The 24,069-nt window shown below is 45.6% G+C and overlaps 1 protein-coding gene across 7 annotated transcripts in view; it reads left to right on the plus strand.

Annotated features, from left to right (window-relative positions):
- The window catches only part of Eif2ak4 (eukaryotic translation initiation factor 2 alpha kinase 4), an 86,652-nt gene that overhangs the window by 15,465 nt on the left and 47,118 nt on the right, over positions 1-24,069 (plus strand). For 2 of the 7 annotated variants that reach the window (XM_006499625.4, NM_001177806.1), the window contains exons 3-10: positions 4,305-4,457; positions 6,836-6,916; positions 8,888-9,036; positions 13,180-13,295; positions 16,671-16,825; positions 17,916-18,451; positions 22,518-22,624; positions 23,781-23,938. In XM_006499625.4, the coding sequence (XP_006499688.1) occupies positions 4,305-4,457; positions 6,836-6,916; positions 8,888-9,036; positions 13,180-13,295; positions 16,671-16,825; positions 17,916-18,451; positions 22,518-22,624; positions 23,781-23,938 (1,455 nt within the window). Of the gene's footprint in view, positions 1-999; positions 1,103-4,304; positions 4,458-6,835; positions 6,917-8,887; positions 9,037-13,179; positions 13,296-16,670; positions 16,826-17,915; positions 18,452-22,517; positions 22,625-23,780; positions 23,939-24,069 lie in introns of all 7 variants that reach the window. The other 5 variants (XM_006499627.4, NM_001355383.1, NM_013719.3 and 2 more) reach the window with 4 other exon arrangements.

Here is a 24,069-nt window from a genome sequence, read left to right on the forward strand (position 1 = left end):
TTAAAAAAATATAGAACCTGAGTACTTGTATCTCCCAGATTTTATCTGTTCAGGAAGATCCTGACTGTAGCATCCTGTTCTACAGGGGGGTAATAAAGCCTTGAGAGAGTGCACACTAGGTGAATTCGCAGGAAGGCTTCACCAAGGTAAAATGCTAGGAACCCCTTAGAAATGCTTAACAGGAAGTGATGAATCACCTTCTCATCAGGAAAATGACGTAAATTCTGTTTAATCCCAGAGAGCTATTAATGGATGTTTATTGGTTAGGAATAAAGGAAACCCGGAGGCTGACTGTGTAATTTCCTTGAGTTTAAAGTGTTTTCTTAGATGAACTCTGAGGGATGAAGCAGCATGCAAACTGTGGGATAGGCAGGTTTCTATGATGCACTCGACTAGTGTTCAGGAGGCATGCACACGTGAGAGCACACACACACAGACACACAGCAGAATGGAGTGACAGGTGTGGACCATTGTGAGACTCCAGATGGATCATGATGGCTGCACTCATCAGGCATTCTTGTGCTTCCTGCTGGAGCCCAAGGATGTGCAGAGAATTACAGTACAGAGGAGCACATAGCCAAGTCAGCAGTCAGACAAGGAGCAGAAGGAGCAGGACGCATGCTGTGGAGGGCATCGGAGTCAGCAGCAGCAGGGAATGGTGCTGGGGCATCTTAACCAGATCGTTAAAAGACTATCAAAGCAGATGAGTTGGGAGCAAGCCTAGTTAGGGGCAATGGGGCTTTGTATATTTGGGCCTTCCCACTTCTCCATAGGGTACAGGGTTCTCCATGCCGAGCACTGTATCAGCTGGAATTGTTGGGCGTGTAGTTGAAGGCCTTCTGAGGTTAAAGAGATGCATGGCTGGTCACAGGGGAGTTTCAGCTAGGAGGTCTGGATACCGGATCCTCAGGTGCTCAAACAGGGACCCTAGCAGACCTTAAAACAAGCTGCAGACTTCCTTCTCAAGTAACTTCTTTCTGTGTGTGTCTGTTTTTTCAGAGTTCCCGAAATAGACTTAAAAAATGCTAAAGGCCTGTCGAATGAAAGTGTTAATTTGTTAAAATCACACCTGGAAGAACTGGCCAAAAAGCAGTGTGGAGAGGTAAGGGTGGCCAAGCTGGAGCTTTGGAAACAAAACAGAAAGATCCCACTCACCTCTGCGCAGCCTGCCCCAGTAGTAACACTCACAACACTGAGTACATGATCACAGCCTCCATCCTGACAGTGATGCTTGGGGTCAAGGTGGTGGGTAACTCCATCCCCATAAAGATCTCAACGCTATGTCCTTCTTGGCCTCTTCCCAGTTCCCTTACTCTCTCCTTCATACCTGGCAACCACTAGTCCATCCTCCATTTCTATAATCTCATTTGAAGATCTTTCATACAGTATACAACCTTAGGAGAGGTTGGTAATTTTTTCAGGTTCTCTGAAGAGTTTCCCAAGTGGTTAAATATAACAATAATTGTTACATTTCATAACTGAATAGTATTCCACCTTGATGTTCCTTTAGCCATTTACAAGATGAAATACATTGAGTTTTCCAGTTTTTAGTTATTATAAATAAAGTTGCTATAAATACTCCCACACATGTTCTTCAAGCTAGAGTGATAAACCTGTCCTGAGTAAAAAGGGTGTACTCATCCTACAGAGTAGCACAGCCTAGTCACATGGCTGCTTCCCTTTGTGATCGCGCACCAGCCAGGGAGCTACAGCGTCTGCTCCACCCAGTATCTCAGCTGTCAGCCACAGGTAGTTAGGCCAGGAGGTCAAAGTGCAATGTAGTGTTGTCCAGCCTTACATAGGAAGGGAATTCTGACATTCACCACAACGTAGTGCAACCTTAAAGAAGTTGGAATAAGTGAAATGAGCTGGCTGTAGTAAGACAGGTACTCCATGACTATTCCAGATAGTCAAACTCACAGGACAGAGAGGAGAATGGTAGCTGCTGGGGCTGGGAGAGCAAGGAATGGCAAATTTATTCAGTGGGAATGGTTTCAAGTTGGAAAGCCTTGGAAGTGGGGGCAGCGATGCCTGTCAGTCACGGTTGCCAGGCAGCATTTCTGCATGTCTCAGTAGTGGACAGAGTGCTGTGGGAGTCTGCCCCAAAAACTGGAGGAAAAAAAGCTTACGGGAGCCATCCTCATGGGAAGGGGTTGGAGGGGCATAAAGTGTGGGACTGTGCTGTGCAGGTCCAGCCTGTTTATCAAAAGTTTGTCTTCATAGCTCTGAAGTCCTGGCAGTTAAAAATACAATTCTAAAGAATTCATTTATGTTTTCAAGTAAAATGGAGTGTAATGAAACGTTAGCATAAGCTTAGGGACTGGCTGTGGTAGGGTCTTCCCTGAAGGCCGCCTGTTAAAGTACCGAGGCTTCATTCTCTACACGGAGGAGCACCAAAAGCAATGATTAGGAACATTCACCTTTGCCCCAGTGATGTTTTGGGGGATGAGGGGTGCTGGGGGACAGAGTCTCACTAGATGGCTCTGGTGGCCCAAATCAGAGGTGTGTGCCCACATGCTCAACACTCCTCTGAGTGACTTTTGATCTACATTAGTAGATCTTGGTTGGTTGGTTGGGTTTTTTTGGTGGGGGTTGGGGAGTGGAGGGTTGTTTGTTTGTTTGTTTGTTTGTTTTTGAGACAGAGTCTCACTATGTAGCCCTGGAGCTCACATAGAAACCAGGCTGGCCTCACAGACATCTGCCTGTCTCTGCCTGTCTCTGCCTCCTGAGGATTAGTCAGGGAGTGCACTACACATCTGGCTGTGTGTTAGCAGGCCTTTATTAGTCGTGGAAAGTGATCCAAAGTGTACCAAAGATTCTTTTTTTTTTTTTAACTGATAAAATCAAACTCCTGGGTTCCTCCCTGAGTCAGTCAGAAGTTATTTACTGAACATCTTATGCTGGGGAACTATGGTGTTCAGACAATTTGGCCTCCATGAGGGGCACAGACAAAGCATTGTCTAAAACCATGGCCGACTGGAGACTAATGCTCTGGAGAATCATGATGAGGTGTCCAGAGTGGAAAGAGGGCAGGAGAAGCCCTTGAGCAGCATCTGAGGCCAGCCCTGGATGGACAGGAGAGAAGCACTCAGGAAGACTCACTTTGGAATATGCTTGCTTTTATGCAGTCCTACAAATTGTATCAGACTTCACTTGCTCAGAAAGTGCTAATAAGTTAAATCAATGAGAACAAAACCTTGACAGTTGTGGTCTTGCCTGGTTCTGGTTTAGAAATGGTCTCTGGGAGTGGTGGGAACATCTTGCTTTACCCAATGTTATTTTAGCCCTTGCTTAGCCTCTAGACTGACATTACTCAACCCTAGGTCAAGATATATTTAGTAAACACCACCGCTTCTGGTATAATAAAAAAGTATATCACCTCTACCGAGCGAAGGCTGCACTTTCTTAGCACATACTTCTGGGAAGGCCAACTGTGAACAGACTCACAGCTTCTCGAGGAAAGCGTCATCAATGCTCAGGCCCCTTAGAAGCAGCATGAAAGAGTAAGATGTTTAAATGCTCTCTGGTAACTGTGGGGGAAAGCGCCTCGGTCCACATTCTTCACTGACAGAAGCAGCTTGGCTATGGTACCCTGGGCTGGATGCCAGTCAGTGTGGTCTCAGAACCCCTGAACTATTGATTGCCACCCTACTGTGGCTTCTGGCTTAGCCCAGAGGCTAGAAAGGTGACTTTCTCTGTTCCCCTATGGATGTTTGAGGTTGCCTTCCCTTCCTGGCTCTGTCTGGCTGATTCCTTACATATTGACCAGCCTCTTGCTTGTTCATTGCCAGAAGGGAGGGAAGGAGAGGTCTATAGACTTGCTTCTGGGCCTCTGATCAGTGTGCTATCTGGACAAGTGACAGCACTGATTGATGCTCATGGGACCGTTCTGTCCAACCGTCAAGTAAACAGGCTCTCTACTTGGCAAGGTAGCCACTCCCTTTCTACAGTTGTACATAGTTTTCAGCTTTATTTATACAGATGATTAGATGTTAGGAAAATGACAGTATATTTGAGTAGATCTTACCCACACACACATACACACATACACAAGAAGAGACACTTTTTATTTATCTCAGCAGCGATGTATCTTGATCACAGACTCAGTGAGCCCTCTAAGCGCTTTTTCTACTGTGACTGTGTCATATACCTAATTCCAAAGATGTCAGAGCAAAGTGACAAAATGCTGGCACGGCAGGTGAGTCTGGCTGCCTGCTCATCGTGTTGCCGGGTGGCAGTCCCTCTCCAGGCCCTGCCCCTTGCCATCAACTGATCATTTGTGGTTGTTTTGTTTACATGTGTAGGTGATGATATTTGAACTGGCACACCATGTGCAGTCGTTTCTCAGCGAGCATAACAAGCCCCCACCAAAGTCTTTCCATGAAGAAATGCTGGAAAGGCAGGCTCAGGAGAAGCAGCAGAGGTTGCTGGAGGCCAGGCGGAAGGAGGAGCAGGAGGTGAGAACCAGCTGTTAGTGCTGGCCCCAGCCTGGAGGCCTCCATGTGTCTATTCCCACTCTCACTATGAGTATGTCTGTGAGTCTTACTCATCACTTCATTCAGGAAATGTGCATTCATGTGAGAGAAATCACTACAAGTCACTGAGCAACACTACCCAGCTCTCTCCCTGCAGCCATCACTGGCTTGGAGCCCTTCTCTAAGTGGCTCATATGACTGGACTTCCTGTGTCGCTAAGCCTGCCAACCTGTACAGGAGTTCACTGAATCTGGAGGCTTTTTCCTCCTGACTGACAGATGTGGCTGATGCCCAGTGGGTAGAAGAGCCAGGAGTTAAACTTACTTTCATGGTCACTAAACAGCTCTATTCTTCTGTTAACTTCTCCTGAGCAGGAACTGCTTCCTGACTTTTAAAAATCCTTTAAGATGTTTTATACCCTGGGTTTCCTTCTTGATTTTTAACTTAAAATTGTTTTCTTTTTAGCCCCTTGATCAACTTAGTAAGTACTTATGTGGGTGCAGGTTAAAAAAGAAAGAAAGAAAGAAAGAAAGAAAGAAAGAAAGAAAGAAAGGAAGGAAGGAAGGAAGGAAGGAAGGAAGGAAGGAAGGAAGGAAGGAAGGAAGGAAGGAAGGAAGAAAGAAAGAAAGAAAGAAAGAAAGAAAGAAAGAAAAGAAAGAGGTGTTTCCCTAACACATTCCACAGCCATTCCTCATTCAGTGATCTGTAGGATTCCTCTAAAACAGTAGTTCTCAAGTTTCCTAATGCTACAACCCTTCAATACATTCCTCATATTTTGGTGACCCCCCATCATTAAATTTTGTTGCTGTTTTATAACTGTAATTTTGCAGCTGTTATGAATCATGATGTGGATATCTGATTTGCACACCCAAGTTGAGAACCACTGTTTTGAAGTGTGTCTTAATTGCTTACCTATGCTAGAATCTATGGGGAAATTTAAGTTCATTTTCTTGAGTATTCACATGCTCTGATTTTTTTTAATCTTTGCATGTTTTTAATATTTCACAGGCCAACCTACCCTTCCCCGCCCCCTCATCTTCCATTATTTTTTCTTCCATTCTGTTGCTCTTCATTTTCTTCCCCAGCTTCCTCTCCTCTCCCTCTCTTACCTTGGTTCTTTTTCCCGAGGCAGGGTCTTACTGTGTATCCCAGTGTGGGTATCACAGACATGTGCCATGTACCAAGTGTCACAGGTGAACTATGGAATTGTCCCTTCAGATTCTACAAAACGGATAAGCCTCCTGAGATTTTTGACTGATTAGAGCAAATTTGCATATTCTTTGGGGAAGAATTGGTATCTTATCCATACTAAACTCCCATCTAGGACTGGGTTTATGTTTATTTCTTGGTATGAAAGTCTGGTTTTCTTTCTTGCTATAGATATTACTACTCATACTTCAAGACTTGGATTTTCTCCCACTTTCTTTAATGGTAATATGTCTCCTAGTGGCATTTTATGCATACACATGACATACTTTGATCACATTCACCATGCTGCTATCCTTTCTCGTCCCTCTCCTTCTCCATCCTCTGGCACCTTTCCTCTTTCCAAATAGCCCCTTCCTGCTTTTAGGTGCTTACGTCTGGTTCTTGTTTCTGCCTCATTTTGTCCACCCTATGCTATACTAACATCCTCTGTGTGTTTTCTATAGCATGTTGTTGTTCTTGACAGGGCAAACATTCTCCATCCCTCATATTCCATTGAGATGGATCTTACCCATATTGCTTGGCTCCTATTAAACCATGTCAAGTCCCCAGTTAGAGTGCATAGTTGCTCAGTATTAGATGTTAGTGGGCCTTTAACTCACAGTCTTTTTTGGTATACTGCTGTAACTACCTGTAAATTTAGATTATGTTTTTTTGCATTTTATTGCTATTTACATTTCTGATGACTTAATACTCTTGATAAAATTTACAGTTGTAGGGAACTAAGAACAATTGACGAAGATCAAAATAACTTAATACTCAAAAGGATGATGTGAGAAGGCATATTAAGGTCATGGTGGGCTGATGTGATACCTGGGCCTTTGCCACCCTAGGCCCAGGCTCTGAGAACGTCCAACTCCACCACACCTGTATAAGTTCATGGAAGACAACAGCCCCTGCACCCAGCCTCTGCACATGGGCAGATGTTGAAGCTAGAAGAGTGAAAAGGAAGACAAACCCAGTACCTCACAGGGAAGCCTGCTGCTCAGAGACACTGGCAGCAGACATGAGCGTGGCTACTCCAAGTTTTCATGTGTAGATCTCAGGAAATGAGGGCCCTGGCATGGAAATTGAAAAGCTATGTGAGTCCAGAATGGACCTGCTGGGTGCCTTCTTATATAGATTGGTGTCTGACCTGGTCTGATTTATTTCAGCAACGTGAAATCCTCCACGAGATTCAGAGAAGGAAAGAGGAGATCAAGGAAGAGAAGAAAAGGAAGGAAATGGCTAAGCAGGTGCCGTCCATTCTGTACCAAAGGATCTACGTGTCCTCTTGTAAAAGCCCTAATGTCCACAGGAGACATCTTTCCCTCTCATGTGCTAAAGCTAAAGCTCCGGCCTTTCATTTATTACGTTTGGGGTCTGTTTCTTTTGTTTTCTGATTTGTGGTAAAAGGGGCTTGAGACAGGGTCTCACTATGTATCCTTTGCTTGCTTTGAATTCATAATATGACATAAGCTAACCGTCTGCTCTTGGAAGTTCTGCCTTAGCCTCCCTCGCTCTCAGAGCGCGAACATAAAGAAGCACTGGGCTCTGCTTATCAAGTATTTTTAGATTTCCAAAACAGGTGACAAAATCCAGCGTTGTCTATTGTCTGTAAATAACTTTGGTTTATATAATTACAGTAATTTATCAAATGAGTCCAAAGGCAGGAGATTGAAATTTTAATTAACCTGGAATAGAACTTTTATTAAACAAACAAAACAGTTTGTTCTTACTGAAGAGCGAATGGGAACCTTACATACCTTCCTAAAACTCGATTTGGTGATAGAAAGAATGATTCGCCATCAAATTAAAGAACAAACTGGATGTGCTGGGGACATTCCTCATTCTTTTCTGGACATTGCTGGCAGGGTCCCACGTGGTACAACCAGAAACAACACCCAAGCAAAGCTTTCATGTTTCTGCTGTCCTGCTGTAGCCTTAGAGGTGACACTCTTCTGTGGCTGTCTTTCCGAATATCAAAACAAAGGGACTGTAGTGCCAGTCTGCCCTGGGTAAAGCTGAATCCAAATCTGACATTTCTGTTGCCTCCACCCTCCCATCTTACCTCTGCACTGCCTCCTGTCAGCCGCTCTTCTCTCCTCAACCACCCAGTCTCTAATCATCTCCAGTCCTGTCTTTTTAACTTTCCAAGCAGATTCTAAGCTCTCGCACATAAAAATCTCATGCTCTTAAAGCTGTGATGTGGACTTCACTTGTTGACCTAGAGTTGGCTTGGGTTGATGCACTCTATTGGATGTGTACACTGCCTTCACGCACACAGGTGGAGGCTGAGGTCGACTGCCTCAATGGTTTGCCACTGTTTCTATCTGTAATTTGTAGTGTGTGGTTTTCATGCTTGCACATCCATGTGCCACAAGTGTGCAATACCTGAGGAGGCCAGAAGAGGCCATCAGATCCCCTGGGATTAGAGTTAGAGACAGTTGTGAGTTGCCAAGTGGCTCTGGGAATCTAACCCAGGTCCTCTGAAAGAGCAGCCAGTGCTCTTAACCCCTGAGCCCCTTCCACTTTATTTTTTTGAGATAGGGTCTCTTACTGTGCAGGGTCTAGACTGGCTGGCCAGTGAGCCTCCAGGACCATCCTGCCTCCTTGGTGACACACACACCACCACATCTTTTTTTTTTTTTTTTTTTGGAATGTAGGGGATCAAAATTCAGCTCCTGTGCTGCTCGTTCAGCTATCCCCTGGTGCACATTGCACCTTTTAAGTTGAGTCTGGTTGTTACACTGTAAGCTGTGATAGCTGTTATTGTCAACCTGACACAACCCTGAATCACTGGGAAGAAACTCTTATGAGAGATTGTTTACATTAGGTTTGGTGTGTGGTGTATCTATAAGAGAGAGTCCTGATTGCCAGATAACATGGGAAGGCCCGGCCCACTGTGGGCAGCATCAATCCCTAGTTTGGGGCCCAGGACTGTGTAAGAGGAGGAATCATAGCTGGTATGAGGCATGCTCACCTCCACTTCTCTGCTCCTGACTGTAGGTTCGTGCTCTCCTCCACTGTGGCCTAACCACCTTGGTGGGCTGTGGACTTCTCCCCTAAGCTGCTTCTTGATCCAGTATTTTTTCACATCATCAGAAATGACACTAAAACCTCCCGATCAAATTAAACATTTATTCTGTACTGAGAGGGTGATTCCAGCTGAGCGTGTCATCCGCTTGTATGAGCAGCTAATGTGGATTTCATTCTCCCTTTCCTAGGAACGTTTGGAAATCACTAGCTTGACAAACCAGGACTATGCCTCTAAGAGAGACCCAGCAGGGCACAGGGCAGCTGCCATCCTCCATGGAGGCTCTCCTGACTTTGTAGGAAATGGTAAAGCCCGGACATACTCCTCAGGAAGGTCCAGGTGAGTCCCTCAGCCTTCTCGCATGCAGGGTGGAAGATGGGGAAGGATAAAATGGCCTGCGGCGAGCGGCAGGAATGCTCAGATAGAACCTTCACCAACGGCTCAGCACGTCTATCTCCATCTGTTAGCTAACTGTATGAAACCAAGTCTTTATTTAACGCTTTCTAAGTACCGTCACATATTTGCTGTGTGGTGCTGGTGTTTGAACCCAGGGCCTCACACATGCTAGCTAAGCTCCACCTCAGAGCTACAGCCCAGCTCTCTGTTTCACTTTATTTTGAGGCAAAAATCTTACAGCCCAGACTGACCTCGAACCTGTGATGCCCTTGGTCTTAGCCTCCCACAGGGATAGATTAACAGGCATGCATCGTCATGCTTGCCTCCCAGTACCTCAGGAAGCCAGTCATAAACCACAGAACAGCCTACAACACTGCACACTCTCACCTTCAGTACAATTTGATTTGATTCAATGATTTAAATTTTTTATCCATCTGAATCATCACTATCAATTCAAATTTCACTTTTCATACTGTGTGTGTAACTTCTTTTTGTGCAGTGGTGGTGGGTCTGAGAAACAGGGTTTTAGATAATGTAGACTGACTTCAAACTTGCTCTGCAGCCAAATTTGCCCTGCAGTTCCCCTACCTCTACCATGTAAGTGCTGGGATTACACCTGGCCTGGTTTACTGGGTTCTGGGAATTAAATGGAGGGCTTTCTGTATTCTGGGCAAGCACTCCATCAACTGAGCTGCACGGCCTGCTATAGTTAGGTACAAACATAGACAGAGGTGTGGGATTTCCCAAAGTGGATTCAGTATAAAATACCCATTCCTAGAGGAGAGAGTCACACCCTCTGAGGTAGGCTCCTAGGTCCTCTGTCACCAGAGGGCACTGGAAGAACACTCCTTCCTCCATATTCTTACTACTTAGAGATTGTCTCTATCCATGTGAATTTGAGTGCAGAAGCCATGAATGGAGAGGTTATTAAATATTATAGGTTCTTCAGCTCATTTTTAATTAAAGTTTTATTTATTATTGGGAATGTGTGTGTGTGTGTGTGTGTGTGTGTGTGTGTGTGTGTGTGTGTGTGTGTGTGTGTGTGTGTGTTCTGTGCACAGTGGGACATGTGGAAGTCAGAGGACCACTTCTCAAGTGTCATTACTGTCCTGCTACCAGTCCCACGGCCCCATTTTATTTAGGGCTCCAGTGAGTCAGCACATGACAGTGGAAATGTACAGCACAGCAGCCTGCTCACCTCACAGCCAGGCCACAGGAGGAGGGATGGAGGGGCTGAGGGCCCTCTAGGCCCTGCCTTAGAAACCACCAGTGCCCAGTAGCACAGAGTGAGGAAGCCTTTAGCACATGGGACTTCTCGTGCATCCTGGTTTAAAACTAGTGGCCGCTCTCAGCCTTGGTGGTGGCAGATCTTGGACAGCCGTGAGCACCAATTATTTTTTTATTAGATATTTTCTTTATTTACATTTCAAATGTTATCCCCTTTCCTAGTTTTCCCTCTGAAAACCCCCTATCCCCACACCCCTTCCCCTGCTCCCCAACCCACTCACTTCCATTCCCAGTCCTGGCCTTCCTCTATACTGGGGCATAGAACCTTCACAGGACCTAGGGCCTCTCCTCCCATTGATGACTGACTAGGCCATCCTCAGCCACATATACAGCTAGAGCCGCATGTCCCCCCATGTGTTTTCTTTGATTGGTGGTTTATTTCCAAGGAGCTCTGGGGGTACTGGTTAGTTCATATTGATGTTCCTCCTATGGGGCTTCAGACCCCTTCAGCTCCTTGGGTTCTTGTCTCTAGCTCCTCCATTGGGGAAGTCTTTCCACCGTCTCTTCTACAGTGGTCTAGGGGAGAGGAGAATGTGATATAGATGTCCATTTAGGGCTGAGCATTGTGGTCACTGATGCTTTGTGCCTTTGTCAGTTGTGGCTCTCTGTGCTAATTAGCATCTATTGCAAAGAGAAGTTTCTGTCATGATGGTTGAGATATGTACTAATCTGGGTATAGCCCTGTTGATAGGAATTGATTTACTATTATGTCCATTTAGCAAAATCTTGATCCAACAGTGGTGCCAGGTATGGGTGTCATCTTGTGGAGTAGGACTTAAATATAGTCAAAGTAGTTGGTTACTCCCTGATGTTGATGCCACTATTACACCAACATGTGTATCTTGGCAGGGCTGACCTTATTGTAGCTCACAGAGTTTAGATGTGGGCAAGATCAATGGTGACTTTTTTCTCTGGTAGCATGCACAGCTTCTCCTAGCACTCTGAAAGCTAGCCAGGTTAGTGCCAACTTAATACCTCTGTGTTCTGTGACTCAAGTGTGTGGTGATGAATATTCTAAAATACCTTCAAACCTGTCCTCTCCAGGACATTGGGATGGGTTGGACTAAGAGGACTGAGTAGCACCATTTGCTGGCTAGGGCAGAGCTCATACCAAGGGCTGCTAGATTCTTCATGTGAGTCTAGCATATGGTTTTGAATCTTTGCTTGTATTCTTTTCTCCAAAAATCTCATTGTGTTCTTATTTATACAAGAAGCTTAAACAGAACTATAATGTAATGATTATGCCCCAGCATTTAGAATATGTGGGACATGTGGGTGGCATAAGAGACCCACGAGGGAAAAGGTTGAGGAAGGCTAGAAGTCTCGGGATTGGAAGCAGAGACACTGGGCTATGACTGAGCAGTGTCTGTATGTAGGAGAAAGTTGAAGGTGTCCAAAGTTGAAGGCTCCTCTGGATGGGGAGCTAGTGAGGAGATGTGGGGTGGAGGTAGGGTATATAGGACTCATAAAACACAGTAGGTGATCATGCCACCAACTAAATTCAAAGAACCACAAGAAAATAAAACTGAAGTTGACAGTGGAGGAGGAAGGTATTGGTTTATTTTCGCTGCAGTGGTAGAGACATGAATGATAGAGGCTGGACTGAAAACACAGGGCTCTAGTTTGAATATGAAGACCCAGAGTAAGTGTGTAGAGAGTGCAGCCTGCAGTGTGGGGATGCAAGGAACAGATTGAACATTGAGGATGGAAGGACTAGCCGGTGGGCCAGTATCTGGCCAGCAGGTCTGTAGGGGATGGAACTGAGGCATTGCCTACAGTCCGTCTTCAGTGTTGACTTAAAGACTGCTGCCAGCACCAGACACCTATGGGTAAGACTGTAGGGACTGGGAACTTCCTTCCCTCTGTGCTCCTTGTTTTCAGTAAAAGAACGGGTCTCTTCTCCTAGAGACCATGCAGATCTCCTGCAGCAAGCTTCATCAGAGCCTTTCCAAGGAACGTTCAAGCATAATGAGCTCTGTCCTTCACTGCTCACTGTATGCTGTCCCCCAACTTGTTCATTGCTTTTGCAATCTAGTTTCCCAGCGTGTGCTCCCCATCCATGGCAGGGGAAAGAGAGGAGAGGAGAGAGGAAGGCAGGGAAGGGAGAACAGAAAGGAGAAACAAAAATATAGAGAGGTTAAGTGTTTAGGGACAGTCACAGGGAGTGTCTGTCAGAGACAGTGAGAGAATGAATGGGCACTCCCTGGCTGAGGCCCATGCTGGGACAGTGAGGACTCTGAGCCCCTGCCTCTGAGTGTTCTGCAAATGCACCTGTGCCTGGGAAGTGAGAAGCTATGGGGTCAGTGAGGGGTGAATGTAAACTGCCACGGCCAGCTGAGCTTGCTACTGTGATGGACAGCCAGTAGAACTTGCTGCAGTGATGGACGGCTGAGCTTCCTATGTAGATGAAATGCTGTGTCTCTGCTGTTGGTGTGTGATTGTTTGGAGGTCAGCTATGTAAAGTCAGCTTTTTCCTTCCATGTTCCAGGGATCAAACTCAGGTCGTCTTGCTTTTAAGACAGCACTTTTAGCGGCTGAGCCTTCTTGCCTGACCAGGATCTGAATTTTAATTTCAGTGTAAATAGGAGTGGTTGGTGCATACCACTCTGAATGGAGTTTATGGCATTCATATGTAAAAGGGAGCAATGAGAGTGGGCAGGAATTCATTTTCCCATTAGCACCTTCAACTCCATCCCCCATAGAGACTGGACTCAATGGGCTAATAATTAGGAGGGGTGAGAATTTCCTGTGTCAAACTGTAAGTTAAAGGAAAAAACATTGTCCACATTTATTTTTCAGGCGAGAACGTCAGTATTCTGTGTGTAGTGGTGAACCCTCTCCTGGCTCGTGTGACATCCTCCATTTCTCTGTGGGTAGCCCTGATCAGCTCATGGTGCACAAAGGGAGATGTGTTGGTGAGTAAACTAGCCAAGGCCATTAAGTTGGTTTAGTGACAAACGTTAACCCTGATGTACCAGAATGGACTACAGGTTGACATCTCAGCCAACACAGTGTGAAGAGGACCCTCATCCTAGCAGGAAGCTGTAATTCTGGGCCCTAGGGTGAAAAGCTACTCAGCTCCTGTAATGTAATATGGAAATACAACTGTGCTCTTGGAAATATATTAGCGGACAGATAGTTCTAAGTATTGCGTCATGTGCATCTGGTTACTGAGAAAGTGTGTATAAACAAAATGAGCCCTGATACTTGTGATCTTTGATAACCAAATCTCTGCTTTTTCCTTCCTGGTACTTACTAGGGATTGAACCAAGATCCTTGTGCATACCAAGCAAGTACTGAACCACTGAGTCCTATCCCAGCCCCCAAATCTCCTTAAGTTACCTACTGTCCGTCTGCTTGGCGTTATCCTACAAGGCACATTGTGCCTGGCCGGAAAAAACACCTTATTTTCTCTACATCTTAATTTGGCAGTTGTCTCTGGTGGCTCCTTGAAATGAACCGTTCTCTGCAATTTGGGATTTTAATTATTTATTGAAAAATCTAGTTTTCTAAATTGACTTTCTTAGCCATCTAGATGAGCTGCTAGGGCTTGCTGCTATGTAGTGAATTGAACAGTTAACTTCTATTTTCAATCCTATAATTGCCAGAATTAATGGATAGTATATCGGAGGTCAAGCTCACTTGCTTTCAGCTTTTTTCCTCCTTTTTTAAGGTGGTACAAATAAACCAGAGAGCAGCTAAGGAGAGGGCAGCAGATAAAAGGGGCAGAAAGCAAACATCTGAAGAGCCTCTGGTCTGGACACTCAACCTGGGACTGTGTCTAGCGGCCTAGACAGACTAGGATTCACAGACAAAGGGCTGACATAGGCCCCAGCAGAGGTGGTTGGCCTTGGACTTGAGATTGTCCTTGATTCAGACATTCCGAATTTGTGAGCTGGCAACATGAAACTCCCGCTTCAATAACCTGGGAAATCAGAAAGACAGTACCTCAGGCTTAGTCTCACTGTGTGCTTATCAGTTAGATGCACCTTTTTAACTAAATTATTTATTTTCTCATTGGAAAATAAAATTTCCAATTGGTCTGGCGTTGGAAATAGACCCTAATTTCTATGAAGTATCTGGGTTTTTTTTAAACTATTAACTAATTAATTTTTTAATATCCAATAAGACATTTCCATTTTGAGAAGCAATATATAATGTTTGTTTTTCAGTTGAAAGTTGTAGTTTAGAGACTAGAGGATGTTTCTGGCTGTAGGTGAGGTGCTGACAGCTGTCTGGATAAGTAACTGTTGCTGGCTCAGCACAGCTTCAGTCTGTGTCCTGTTCACACTTCTTCAGCCTCAGCATACTTGCTCTCTGGGTTGCCTCCACCAAGAAAAGGGTGATATGAAGGTAGCAAAATGAATTTATAATGTAAAAGCCCCAGCAATTATAAAATGTCAAGCTGTTTGCACACAGTGCCGTCGAGGTAGCTTAGTGGATAGGGGCACTCACCTAGCAACCTGAGTGACACCCAGAAGCTCCATGGTAGAAGGACAGGATCAACTCTCAAAAGTGGTCTTGTGACCCACACACAGATGCTGTGGCATACACCCGTAGGTGCACACACATATTACATGAATGTTTCATGTAAGTATAAGTGTTATACATACATGAATGAATGCCAGTGCACTGGGATCACACATATGCAGTGAGACTTCATGTGAGCCATGTTCTTCTTCGTCCATCCCATAAATTCTTGGTGTCACCATCTCCAGTGAGCTACTCAACACATGATCCTAAAGTTGCTTCCCTTAGCTGACAAGTTTTCAAACGTAAGGTCTTAACCGCTTAGGCTAAGACTTTTATAAGTCATTATGACTAGCAGATAACTAGGTTGTTTTCATTAAAATCTCTAAATTGCCAGCATTTCCCTGAAGTAAAAACTGCCTGACAAATGCAATGTCTAGGTGAGCAAATTCAGCCATAATTCTCCAAAGTACTTTTGCTAAAACTGTCTTATATATGCAGGTTATTTTTGTTCTGATTTTTCAAATGGAAAATGTAATTATCAACAGCTCTTAAATTATTTGTCTCATTAGGAAAGTGAAGCAATATCATGAAAAACTAGACTTTTTGTACTAAAAGGGTACAGCTGCGGAGATAGCTCAGTGCTTGTGAGAAGGCGTGACTCCAACCCCAGAACCCACAGTTAAAATAACAGAAAGCAAAGCTTGATGGCATGCGCTCGGAATATAAGTGCTGGGAAGGTGGGGCAGATTCTTGGAGCTCACTGGCTAGACAGCACTGTGAGGCAGGAAGAGATCCTACCTGAACAGCAGCTGGGAACCAGCACCCAAGCCATCCTGTGCACACCCATACACACCCATGCACACACACATCATATGCACACACACACACACACTCACACACACACACATCATATGCACACATAGGGCTAGATCACTATATTATTAGTGGTTCCAAGCTGGAGATGAGTCAGTAGCCTGGCATCATTTGGTGATACCTGAAGACTACTTGTTTTCCATGCTGGGGACTGAACCCCACACCTAGCACACACTTATCCAGTACTCTACTACTGAGCGCACCCAGTCTACAGGCGTGTTTGACAGTTGATGCTGTGGTAGGGGTGCTACTGACATCTAACTTGTTGACAGCGGGACACAAAGTGTCCCCTACAACTAAGGTCTGTGTGGCCTGGGCACTTCAATGCTACGATGAGACAAATTAAGAAGAAAAAAGCATGGAGGAAGGAAAACAAAGTAAAATACAAGCGATGCTTTCTTCTTTTGCTATTATAATCTTTAATGGCAACAGAGAATTTTGTACAGCGGGGTTTAATGTTATAGCAGTTCTGATCCCCAAGGAGAAAACGTGCCTGATAGTTAACTAAGTGCACTGCTTTCAGCCTTAGCTCTCATTCTGGTTCTTTCCCTCTAAAACACAGGGCAGTGGGCTTTGCTGAGCATATACAGAGTTTGTGCCTCTGATGAAGCCACTTTTCAAATTAGACTAAGCTGTTGTGCTGTGCACACTAATCTATGTTAGTGGGATGACAGGGCAGCTGTGGTCCCCAAGGGTGGGCTGCAGAGGAGAACGACACTGGAGGTCCAGTAAGATGCTCTTCTCTCTCTCTCACCCGGTGATAAATCTCATCATCGGTTCTGAACTTTCTACAATAATTAAGATTTGAAGGCTTGGGTTATGTTGATAATTGTTAAAAAGTGCTTACAAATGGACAGGTATTGCAGTAAATGTTTCTTTTCATAGTTAGCATGTAGTACACACACAGTTTACAAGCTCTGGTGATCTTTTCTGTCTGTCTGCAGGCAGTGATGAGCAGCTGGGAAAGGTGGTATACAATGCTTTGGAAACAGCCACGGGCAGCTTTGTCTTGCTGCATGAGTGGGTCCTTCAATGGCAGAAGATGGGCCCTTGCCTTACCAGTCAAGAGAAAGAGAAGATTGACAAGTGCAAAAGGCAGGTAGGTAAGCCTGCGTGGTGGAACACAGAGTGGGAAGACCAGATCAAGGCCAGCCTAAGCTACATGGCAAGCTTGAGGCCAGCCTGGGCTGCAGAAGCCCCTGTCTTAGATTCAAAACTGAAAGAAAAATGTCAGTAAGTGTTTGTCATGGCTGTCCAAAGGCCCAATCTCAAACTGTAGATAATGAAGCAAAAAGCCTGCCCCCATTGGCTCCCACAGAGTGTGAGGACCATGTGACCCTCACCTTCCCCAGGCCTCCACTCTGCTCCCACTTCTGTACCCTGCCCCAGCCTCGTACGCACCCTCCTGTCTCGGCCCCTGTGATTTCTGCCTTACTGGTATTAGTTACCGCTTCAGAGCTGGGCTGTTTGCAATTATTTATATCTTTTCTGCTCTTTTAAAATGTTGCTTTATAATGACTTTTGAGGGATCAGAGGGATTTTTTTTCTCTTTTGTTTATGTGCAGTGCTGTTAATGAGAAAAGAATTTTATATGAATTAATAATGCTGGACTTGGGAACACTTAACATTCTATTTATTTATTCTTTGCTTAATAAAGAAGTTAGAAAACAGCCAAGCAAGAGAACTTTAAAGCACACCAAAATCAGTAGTTAGTTTTGGATGGTGATCATATAATAAGTCTAAGGATTTTTTTCCTTTGTATTATATTATATTTAAATTTATATTTTTCAGTGCTGGGAATTAAACCTAAGGTCTCTTGCCTGCTGGATAGATGCTCTACCATTGAACTACACATCCATTGTTTTTACAATAATTTTTAGTAGAAGATTCTATTTTGAATATGTTTCTTTTTTTTTCTGCTAACCATATCACACACATACCCCAAAATTTTGATTTTTAAAAGACACAGCGATTTTATGGTATTTGGATACCCTGTTTTGGCATTGAAGTTGATAATTAGCTAAACTTTCTTGCATTTTTATGTACTGTCAGGTTGATTTATCAGTTTAGGGGAAAAAAATCAAGACATAGTATCCTATTTTCCCATCTTTGAAAGTGTATTGTCTATCTCACACCTTACTTTTGGAGTGAAACACCAGCTAATGTCATTTGCCTAATATCCTACTCAGATTCAAGGAGCAGAAACAGAATTCAGCTCCCTAGTGAAACTGAGCCATCCAAATATCGTCCGCTACTTTGCGATGAACTCCAGAGAGGAGGAGGACTCCATTGTGATCGACATTCTGGCAGAGCACGTCAGTGGCATCTCTCTGGCTACACACCTGAGCCACTCGGGCCCAGTCCCCGCCCACCAGCTGCGCAAGTACACAGCCCAGCTCCTGGCAGGCCTGGATTACCTACACAGCAACTCCGTGGTGCACAAGGTTCTGAGCGCGTCCAGTGTCTTGGTAGATGCCGAGGGCACTGTCAAGATAACAGACTACAGCATCTCTAAGCGTCTGGCAGACATTTGCAAGGAGGATGTATTTGAGCAAGCTCGAGTTCGTTTTAGTGACAGTGCCCTGCCTTATAAAACAGGAAAGAAAGGGGATGTGTGGCGGCTCGGCCTCCTGCTGTTGTCTCTCAGCCAAGGACAGGAGTGTGGGGAGTATCCGGTGACCATCCCCAGTGACCTGCCAGCTGACTTCCAAGACTTCCTGAAGAAGTGAGTGACAGGGATCGTTCCGTCCTGCTTTCCTCCTGTACAGCTGAGGAGCGGGGAGGCTGAGATGTGAGGAAGGGAGTCAGGGCGAATTCCTGCCCAGGCTCATGTGTTCTCCTTCCTTAGTACAGCCTTCCACCTTCTCCTGAACCCACTTGAGTTTAATAATTGATTCTCAAACTACTTTTGGGAGGCTGCCTGGAATACTCTAGAATTTTTTTCCCATTCCTATCTACCCCAGAATCGTTGGCAGTGGTAAGAAGTGGCCTAGGTGTGGTAGACTTCCTCTGTTACTTTGCTGCTAAGTCCTAGGAGACCAAAGAGAAGGCCTCAGGAAACCAGTCAAGAAGTGTGGTTCTGCCCTCTCTCTTCCTGACTCGTCCTCCAATGACCAGGTCAGAGGACCAATCCACCACCTGTTTCTAGACAGAGGATTTTTCACTTGTGAATCACAAGTGCATAATCGTTACAAAGCCAGCTTTTAAAAAGTAAGTGTGTGTGTGTGTGTGTGTGTGTGTGTGTGTGTGTGTGTGTGTGTCCATGTCTGTGAGAGCAAGAACCCATTGACGTTTGTGTCAATCAAACCGAGGAGAGGGAACAGCTTTCTGGAGTCTTCTCTCCTTCCACAGTGAGCTCTAGGGACTCACTCAGGTTGTTGGGTCATCAGGCTTGTGGGGCAGCCTCCTTCTCCCTTTTCATCTCTCTGACTCACAGCCAGGCTCTCTCCAGTTTGAGGAGTCCTTAATAATGAGATTTTTCTTGGGCCTAAACTATTTGTCCAGGACTTTCCCCTCAGTATTTTCTACCTTCACCCTGAATGTTCTCAGTCTAAGCCAGCACTACCCCTCAGTCTCTAATAAGAAGAGGTCTGAGCATTCAGTTGTTTCTGGCACCCCTCTGGAGCAGCCTCCTGCAGGCCTGCCCTGTGCTGCTGCTGCTGCTGCTACTGCTGCTGCCTCTGCTGCTGCTGCTGCTGCTGCTGCTGCTGCTGCTGCTGCTTCTTCTTCTTCTTCTTCTTCTTCTTCTTCTTCTTCTTCTTCTTCTTCTTCTTCTTCTTCTCCTTCTTCTTCTTCTTCTTCTTCTTCTTCTTCTTCTTCTTCTTCTTCTCCTCCTCCTCCTCCTCCTCCTCCTCCTCCTCCTCCTCCTCCTTCTTCTTCTTCTTCTTCTTCTTCCTCCCCCTCTCTCTCTCTCTCTCTCTCTCTCTCTTTCTCTCCTCACCTTCGTTTCCCTAGTCACTCACCAAGTCTCTTCATCTTCTCTCTTGCCTTCACATTTCTGTTTGCCTGTGACCTGACCATAGCGATCCCCGTCACCCACTAGTTCGCTGGTCACTCATATGGCAGTCTCTGAATCTGAGCAGTCCCTCTGCCACACATCAGAGTTTCACTGGTGATGGACTACGCAGATGATGGCAGCCACGTAAGACTGGCTGTGATATTGGAGCTGAGTTAATTTATGCAGCGCATACTGTAATGAAGATTCATTCTTGCGCTGTGCCCCTGTCTTTAAGCAACATAGAGCATTTAAATGAGGCTATTGGTGTGTTGCAGAAAGTAGCCATGATACTTTCCTCATTTGAGGAAATGGGTCAACATTGAGTCTGTGCAACATTCTCTCCTTAAAGTATATAAACTTTTAAGTTCTTTCTAAAAGTCACTTATGATTTCTTTTAAATGAAATAGAACTTTTCTTAAGTTTTTTCTTTATTTATTTTATGTTAGTACACTGTTGATGTCTTCAGACACACCAGAAAAGGGCATCAGATCTTATTACAGATGGTTGTGAGCCACCATGTGGTTGCTGGGAATTGAACTCAGGACCTCTAGAAGAATAGTCAGTGCTCTTAACTGCTGAGCCATCTCTCCATCCCCCAAAATAGAACTCTTTAAAAAAATGGATTTAAATGCACCCTACAATGAGGGTGGCTGAGGTGACAGATGGGCTGATGAGTTACTATGAAAAGTCTCATTTCCATCCTTCCCATGCCCCCTTGAACTCTCCCCGCTCCTCACTTCAGCAGCCGGGCAGTGGCCCAATCAGCAGCCGGGCAGTGGCCCAGTCAGAGGCCTGAGACTTTCCTGGTTGTTCCTTAGAGGAGCAGCTCCCCTCTGTCGCTTCTGAAGGTGACTCTGTTAACATAGCTGTCATCTGGGATAATGTGTATATGCCTCTCTTCTGGGGTGGGGCCTCTGATGGCCGGCTTAGTTGGGGTGGGTGACATTTGGTTTAGGTTGTTAGCCTTGCTGTCCACCCCAGTTAGCAGAAGAAGCAAACAATTCACAAAAGCAGAGTGGATTCCTCCTGTGATCCCCATCGTACTTAGTTGACACCCTTGGGAAGTCATCTGGGAGGTGGCTAAGAGTTCAGGTGTTGGAGCCAGATGGCAGATCCTGGACTAACAAGGTCCTGGTAGCTATAACTATCTGAAAACACAAGTCATTCTCAGTAGGTGCTAGCGTTTTCTGATCCACATCTGTTGTCACAGCAGTCACATTAATGTCACAGCTGAGCCAGAATTGATAGTGCTCTTCAGAATCTAGCACAGCATGTGTGAGGTGTGTGTGTGTGTCTGTGTGTGTGTCTGTCTGTGTGTCTGTGTCTGTGTGTCTTTGTGTCTGTGTGTGTGTCTGTCTGTCTCTGTGTATGTGTCTGTGTCTGTGTGTATGTGTGTGACTGAGGAACAATCCCAACAGTAAGAGAATGCATTGTAAATAAATTCTGGCAGTTCCCTGACTCTTCCAAGGGTTGAGTGAGTTCCACCTCTCCGGCGCTGGCTGCCCCTAGCCCCTGTTGCACCCAGACTGCAGCTCTCAGCGCCCTCAGCAGTAAGAGCTGTGGAAAGTTCCGGGCCTGCTATCCCTTCTGGTCTCAAAGCTGAGGCTAACATGGCCTCTGCTGCTGGTCGCCACTCTACTGCCAAAATGATGGGGTCTGAAAATGTAATCTTAACAAGCAAGAGCTCCTCAAAGCTGCAGTTTAACTCTCGGCAGGCTTTAAACCTGTTTCGATCCAGATCTGTTGTGTCAGTCACAGTAATGCACGGTGGTAGACTTAGAGTGGATAGTGCACTTTAGAACTTAACACAGTGTGTGTATGTGGTCAGTGCAGTGGGTATGTAGGACTGGAAATAACCCAGGAGAACCAGAGAATATACTAGGAAATCCCAATGGGTCCAAGCTGATGTAGGAGTTTAAAAGGATCTTTACTGACATAATTGTCTTTATTGACATAAAATGTAAAGACATGGCTGAAAGGCCACTTGCTAAAGGCAAATAAACTCAATATCCTCAATAACCTATTATGACTGGGTTGTTGTACACTTGTAGATGGAAGCAAAAAAGGAAGGGTCTGTAGCGATGCACATTAAGAGATTAAGAGATGGCCAGACGATGGGAAGCAGAGGCAGATGGATTTCTGTGAGTTCAAAGCCAGCCTGGTCTATAGAACAAGTTCTAGGACAGCCAGAGCTACACAGAGAAACCCTGTTTCAAAGAAAACAAACAAAGGGAAGGAGGAAGGGCAAGAGAGAACTTCTATTATTTATGTATTCATTCATTTTTGAGACAGTCTCACTTTGTAGTTCTAGCTGGCCTAGTGTGTAGAGCAGGCTGGCCTTGGTCCTGTGACTTTTTAGCTGTGCTGCTCAGTGCTACCATTGTGTTTCTGGATCCCCAGCATCTGATTGTTATCTTTGGAAAGCTTGATTTAGGTCTGGTCCTCCGCAGGCTTAGTTCAGCAGGGCACGTTACTAAGCTGTGAATGGAAGTGGCAATCCAAACCTGATTTATATGGCCTGAGTGTATTTCAGATCATTTTATGCCTCTATAGTTAACAAAATGTTGTTGGTTTTTCTTTTCTCTTTTCAACTTGAGCCCAGTCTACTGTGGGATATGCAAACCATGAAATGGTGTTTATTCATTTAAATTCACTTTTAAGTATATTTTCTTCCAAAAGTAACATGAATTTGCCAATGTGTGTTTAAAAAGAAAAGCAGGCCGATAGATAAGCTGGGTAATGAACTAGAAAGGCATTTACACTGTGCACACTGAGATTCTTCTCCTGCTCTGAGGTGTGTCTGCCTGGACGACAAGGAAAGATGGAGCCCTCAGCAGCTGCTGAAACACAGCTTTATAAACCCTCAACCAAAGCTGCCTTTGGTGGAGCAGAGTCCTGAAGGTGAGTTATCGCCTGCCTGCCTGCCTGCCTGCCTGCCTGCCTGCCTGCCTGCCTGCCTGCCTGCCTGCCTGCCTGCCTGCCTGCCTGCTGTCTGCCTGCCTGCCTGCCTGCCTGCCGCCTGCCTGCCTGCCTGCCTGCCTGCCTGCCTGCCTGCCTGCCTGCCTGCCTGCTGTCTGCCTGCCTGCCTGCCTGCCTGCCTGCCTGCCTGCCTGCCCGCCTGCCGCCTGCCCGCCCGCCCGCCCGCCTGCCGCCTGCCTGCCTGCCTGCCTGCCTGCCTGCCTGCCTGCCTGCCTGCCTGCCTGCCTGCCTGCCTGCCTGCCTGCCTTTTCTTGTTTTTTCTTCTTTTCTTTTTTTGCTAGGGTCCCACTGTGTAACCCAGGCTAGACCTCTTGGTCCTCCAGACTCTGCTTCCTAAGGGCTACGATTGCAGGCATTGCAGGCATGCCCTACTACACTTGACTACTTCTATGATGATGATAAAAACACAGAGCCTGAAACTGAGAACGTCTGCCTGAAATTTTTTTCCTTACCTAGGCCGGGCCTCACTTAATCCACTTATGTGCAGGCCTTGTGTTTATGAGACTGCTTTGTGACCCTAGTTCTTCCAGCCTCTATAGATGGAGTGGGTAGGGCATCCCCTTCCTGCTGTGTTACCCACATCGCCATGTTATCTTAGAAGAGCTTGGCGTGGACTAGGAAAACTGAGTTTGGGTTCTAGCTGCCTAGTTCAGTCACATTCTCTCCATCCCTGTTACCCTCACCTGTAAAATGGGCCAACTGTATATTCCTGCCTGTTTTAAAGATGACCAGGTGAGAAAAGATGTCAAAGGATTTGAAGTGCTTTTCAGACCACTAGTTGGGGCACCTTCCTCTCATACTTAGGTTGTTGGCTCCTGTGAGCTGTCTGCTTTTTTTTTATTATTATTCTCATTTATGTGTGTATGTGTGTGTCCATGTGGGTATGTGCACATGTGGATACAGTGTCCAGAGAGTCCAGAAGAGGCCATTAGGTTCCCTAGAGCTGTAGTTACAGGTAGCTGTAAGCTGCTCAGTGTGGGTGCTGGGGACCAAACTGCAGTCGTCTGCAAAGACAGTGTGAGCCCTCCACCATCGAGCCATCTCCCAGCCCAGTCCTCATGCCTCTGCTCTCTCTTAGACTCTGGGGGACAAGACTACATTGAGACCGTCATTCCCAGCAACCAGCTGCCCAGCGCTGCGTTCTTCAGTGAGACACAGAAACAGTTCTCCCGGTACTTCATTGAGTTTGAAGAACTACAACTCCTAGGGAAAGGAGCTTTTGGAGCTGTCATCAAGGTACGACAGGGTTGTCCCCAATCCCCTTTAAGCTTTCTCTTTCCTTTCCATGGCCTCACAGGCTTGGTTTCCATTTTGGGAGTGGAAAGGGAAGTAAATAAAATAAGACTCTTCGAAGCTGGGAGCACTTT

The sequence above is a fragment of the Mus musculus genome, chromosome 2 (assembly GCF_000001635.26).
Source record: "Mus musculus strain C57BL/6J chromosome 2, GRCm38.p6 C57BL/6J".
Lineage (NCBI taxonomy): Eukaryota > Metazoa > Chordata > Mammalia > Rodentia > Muridae > Mus > Mus musculus.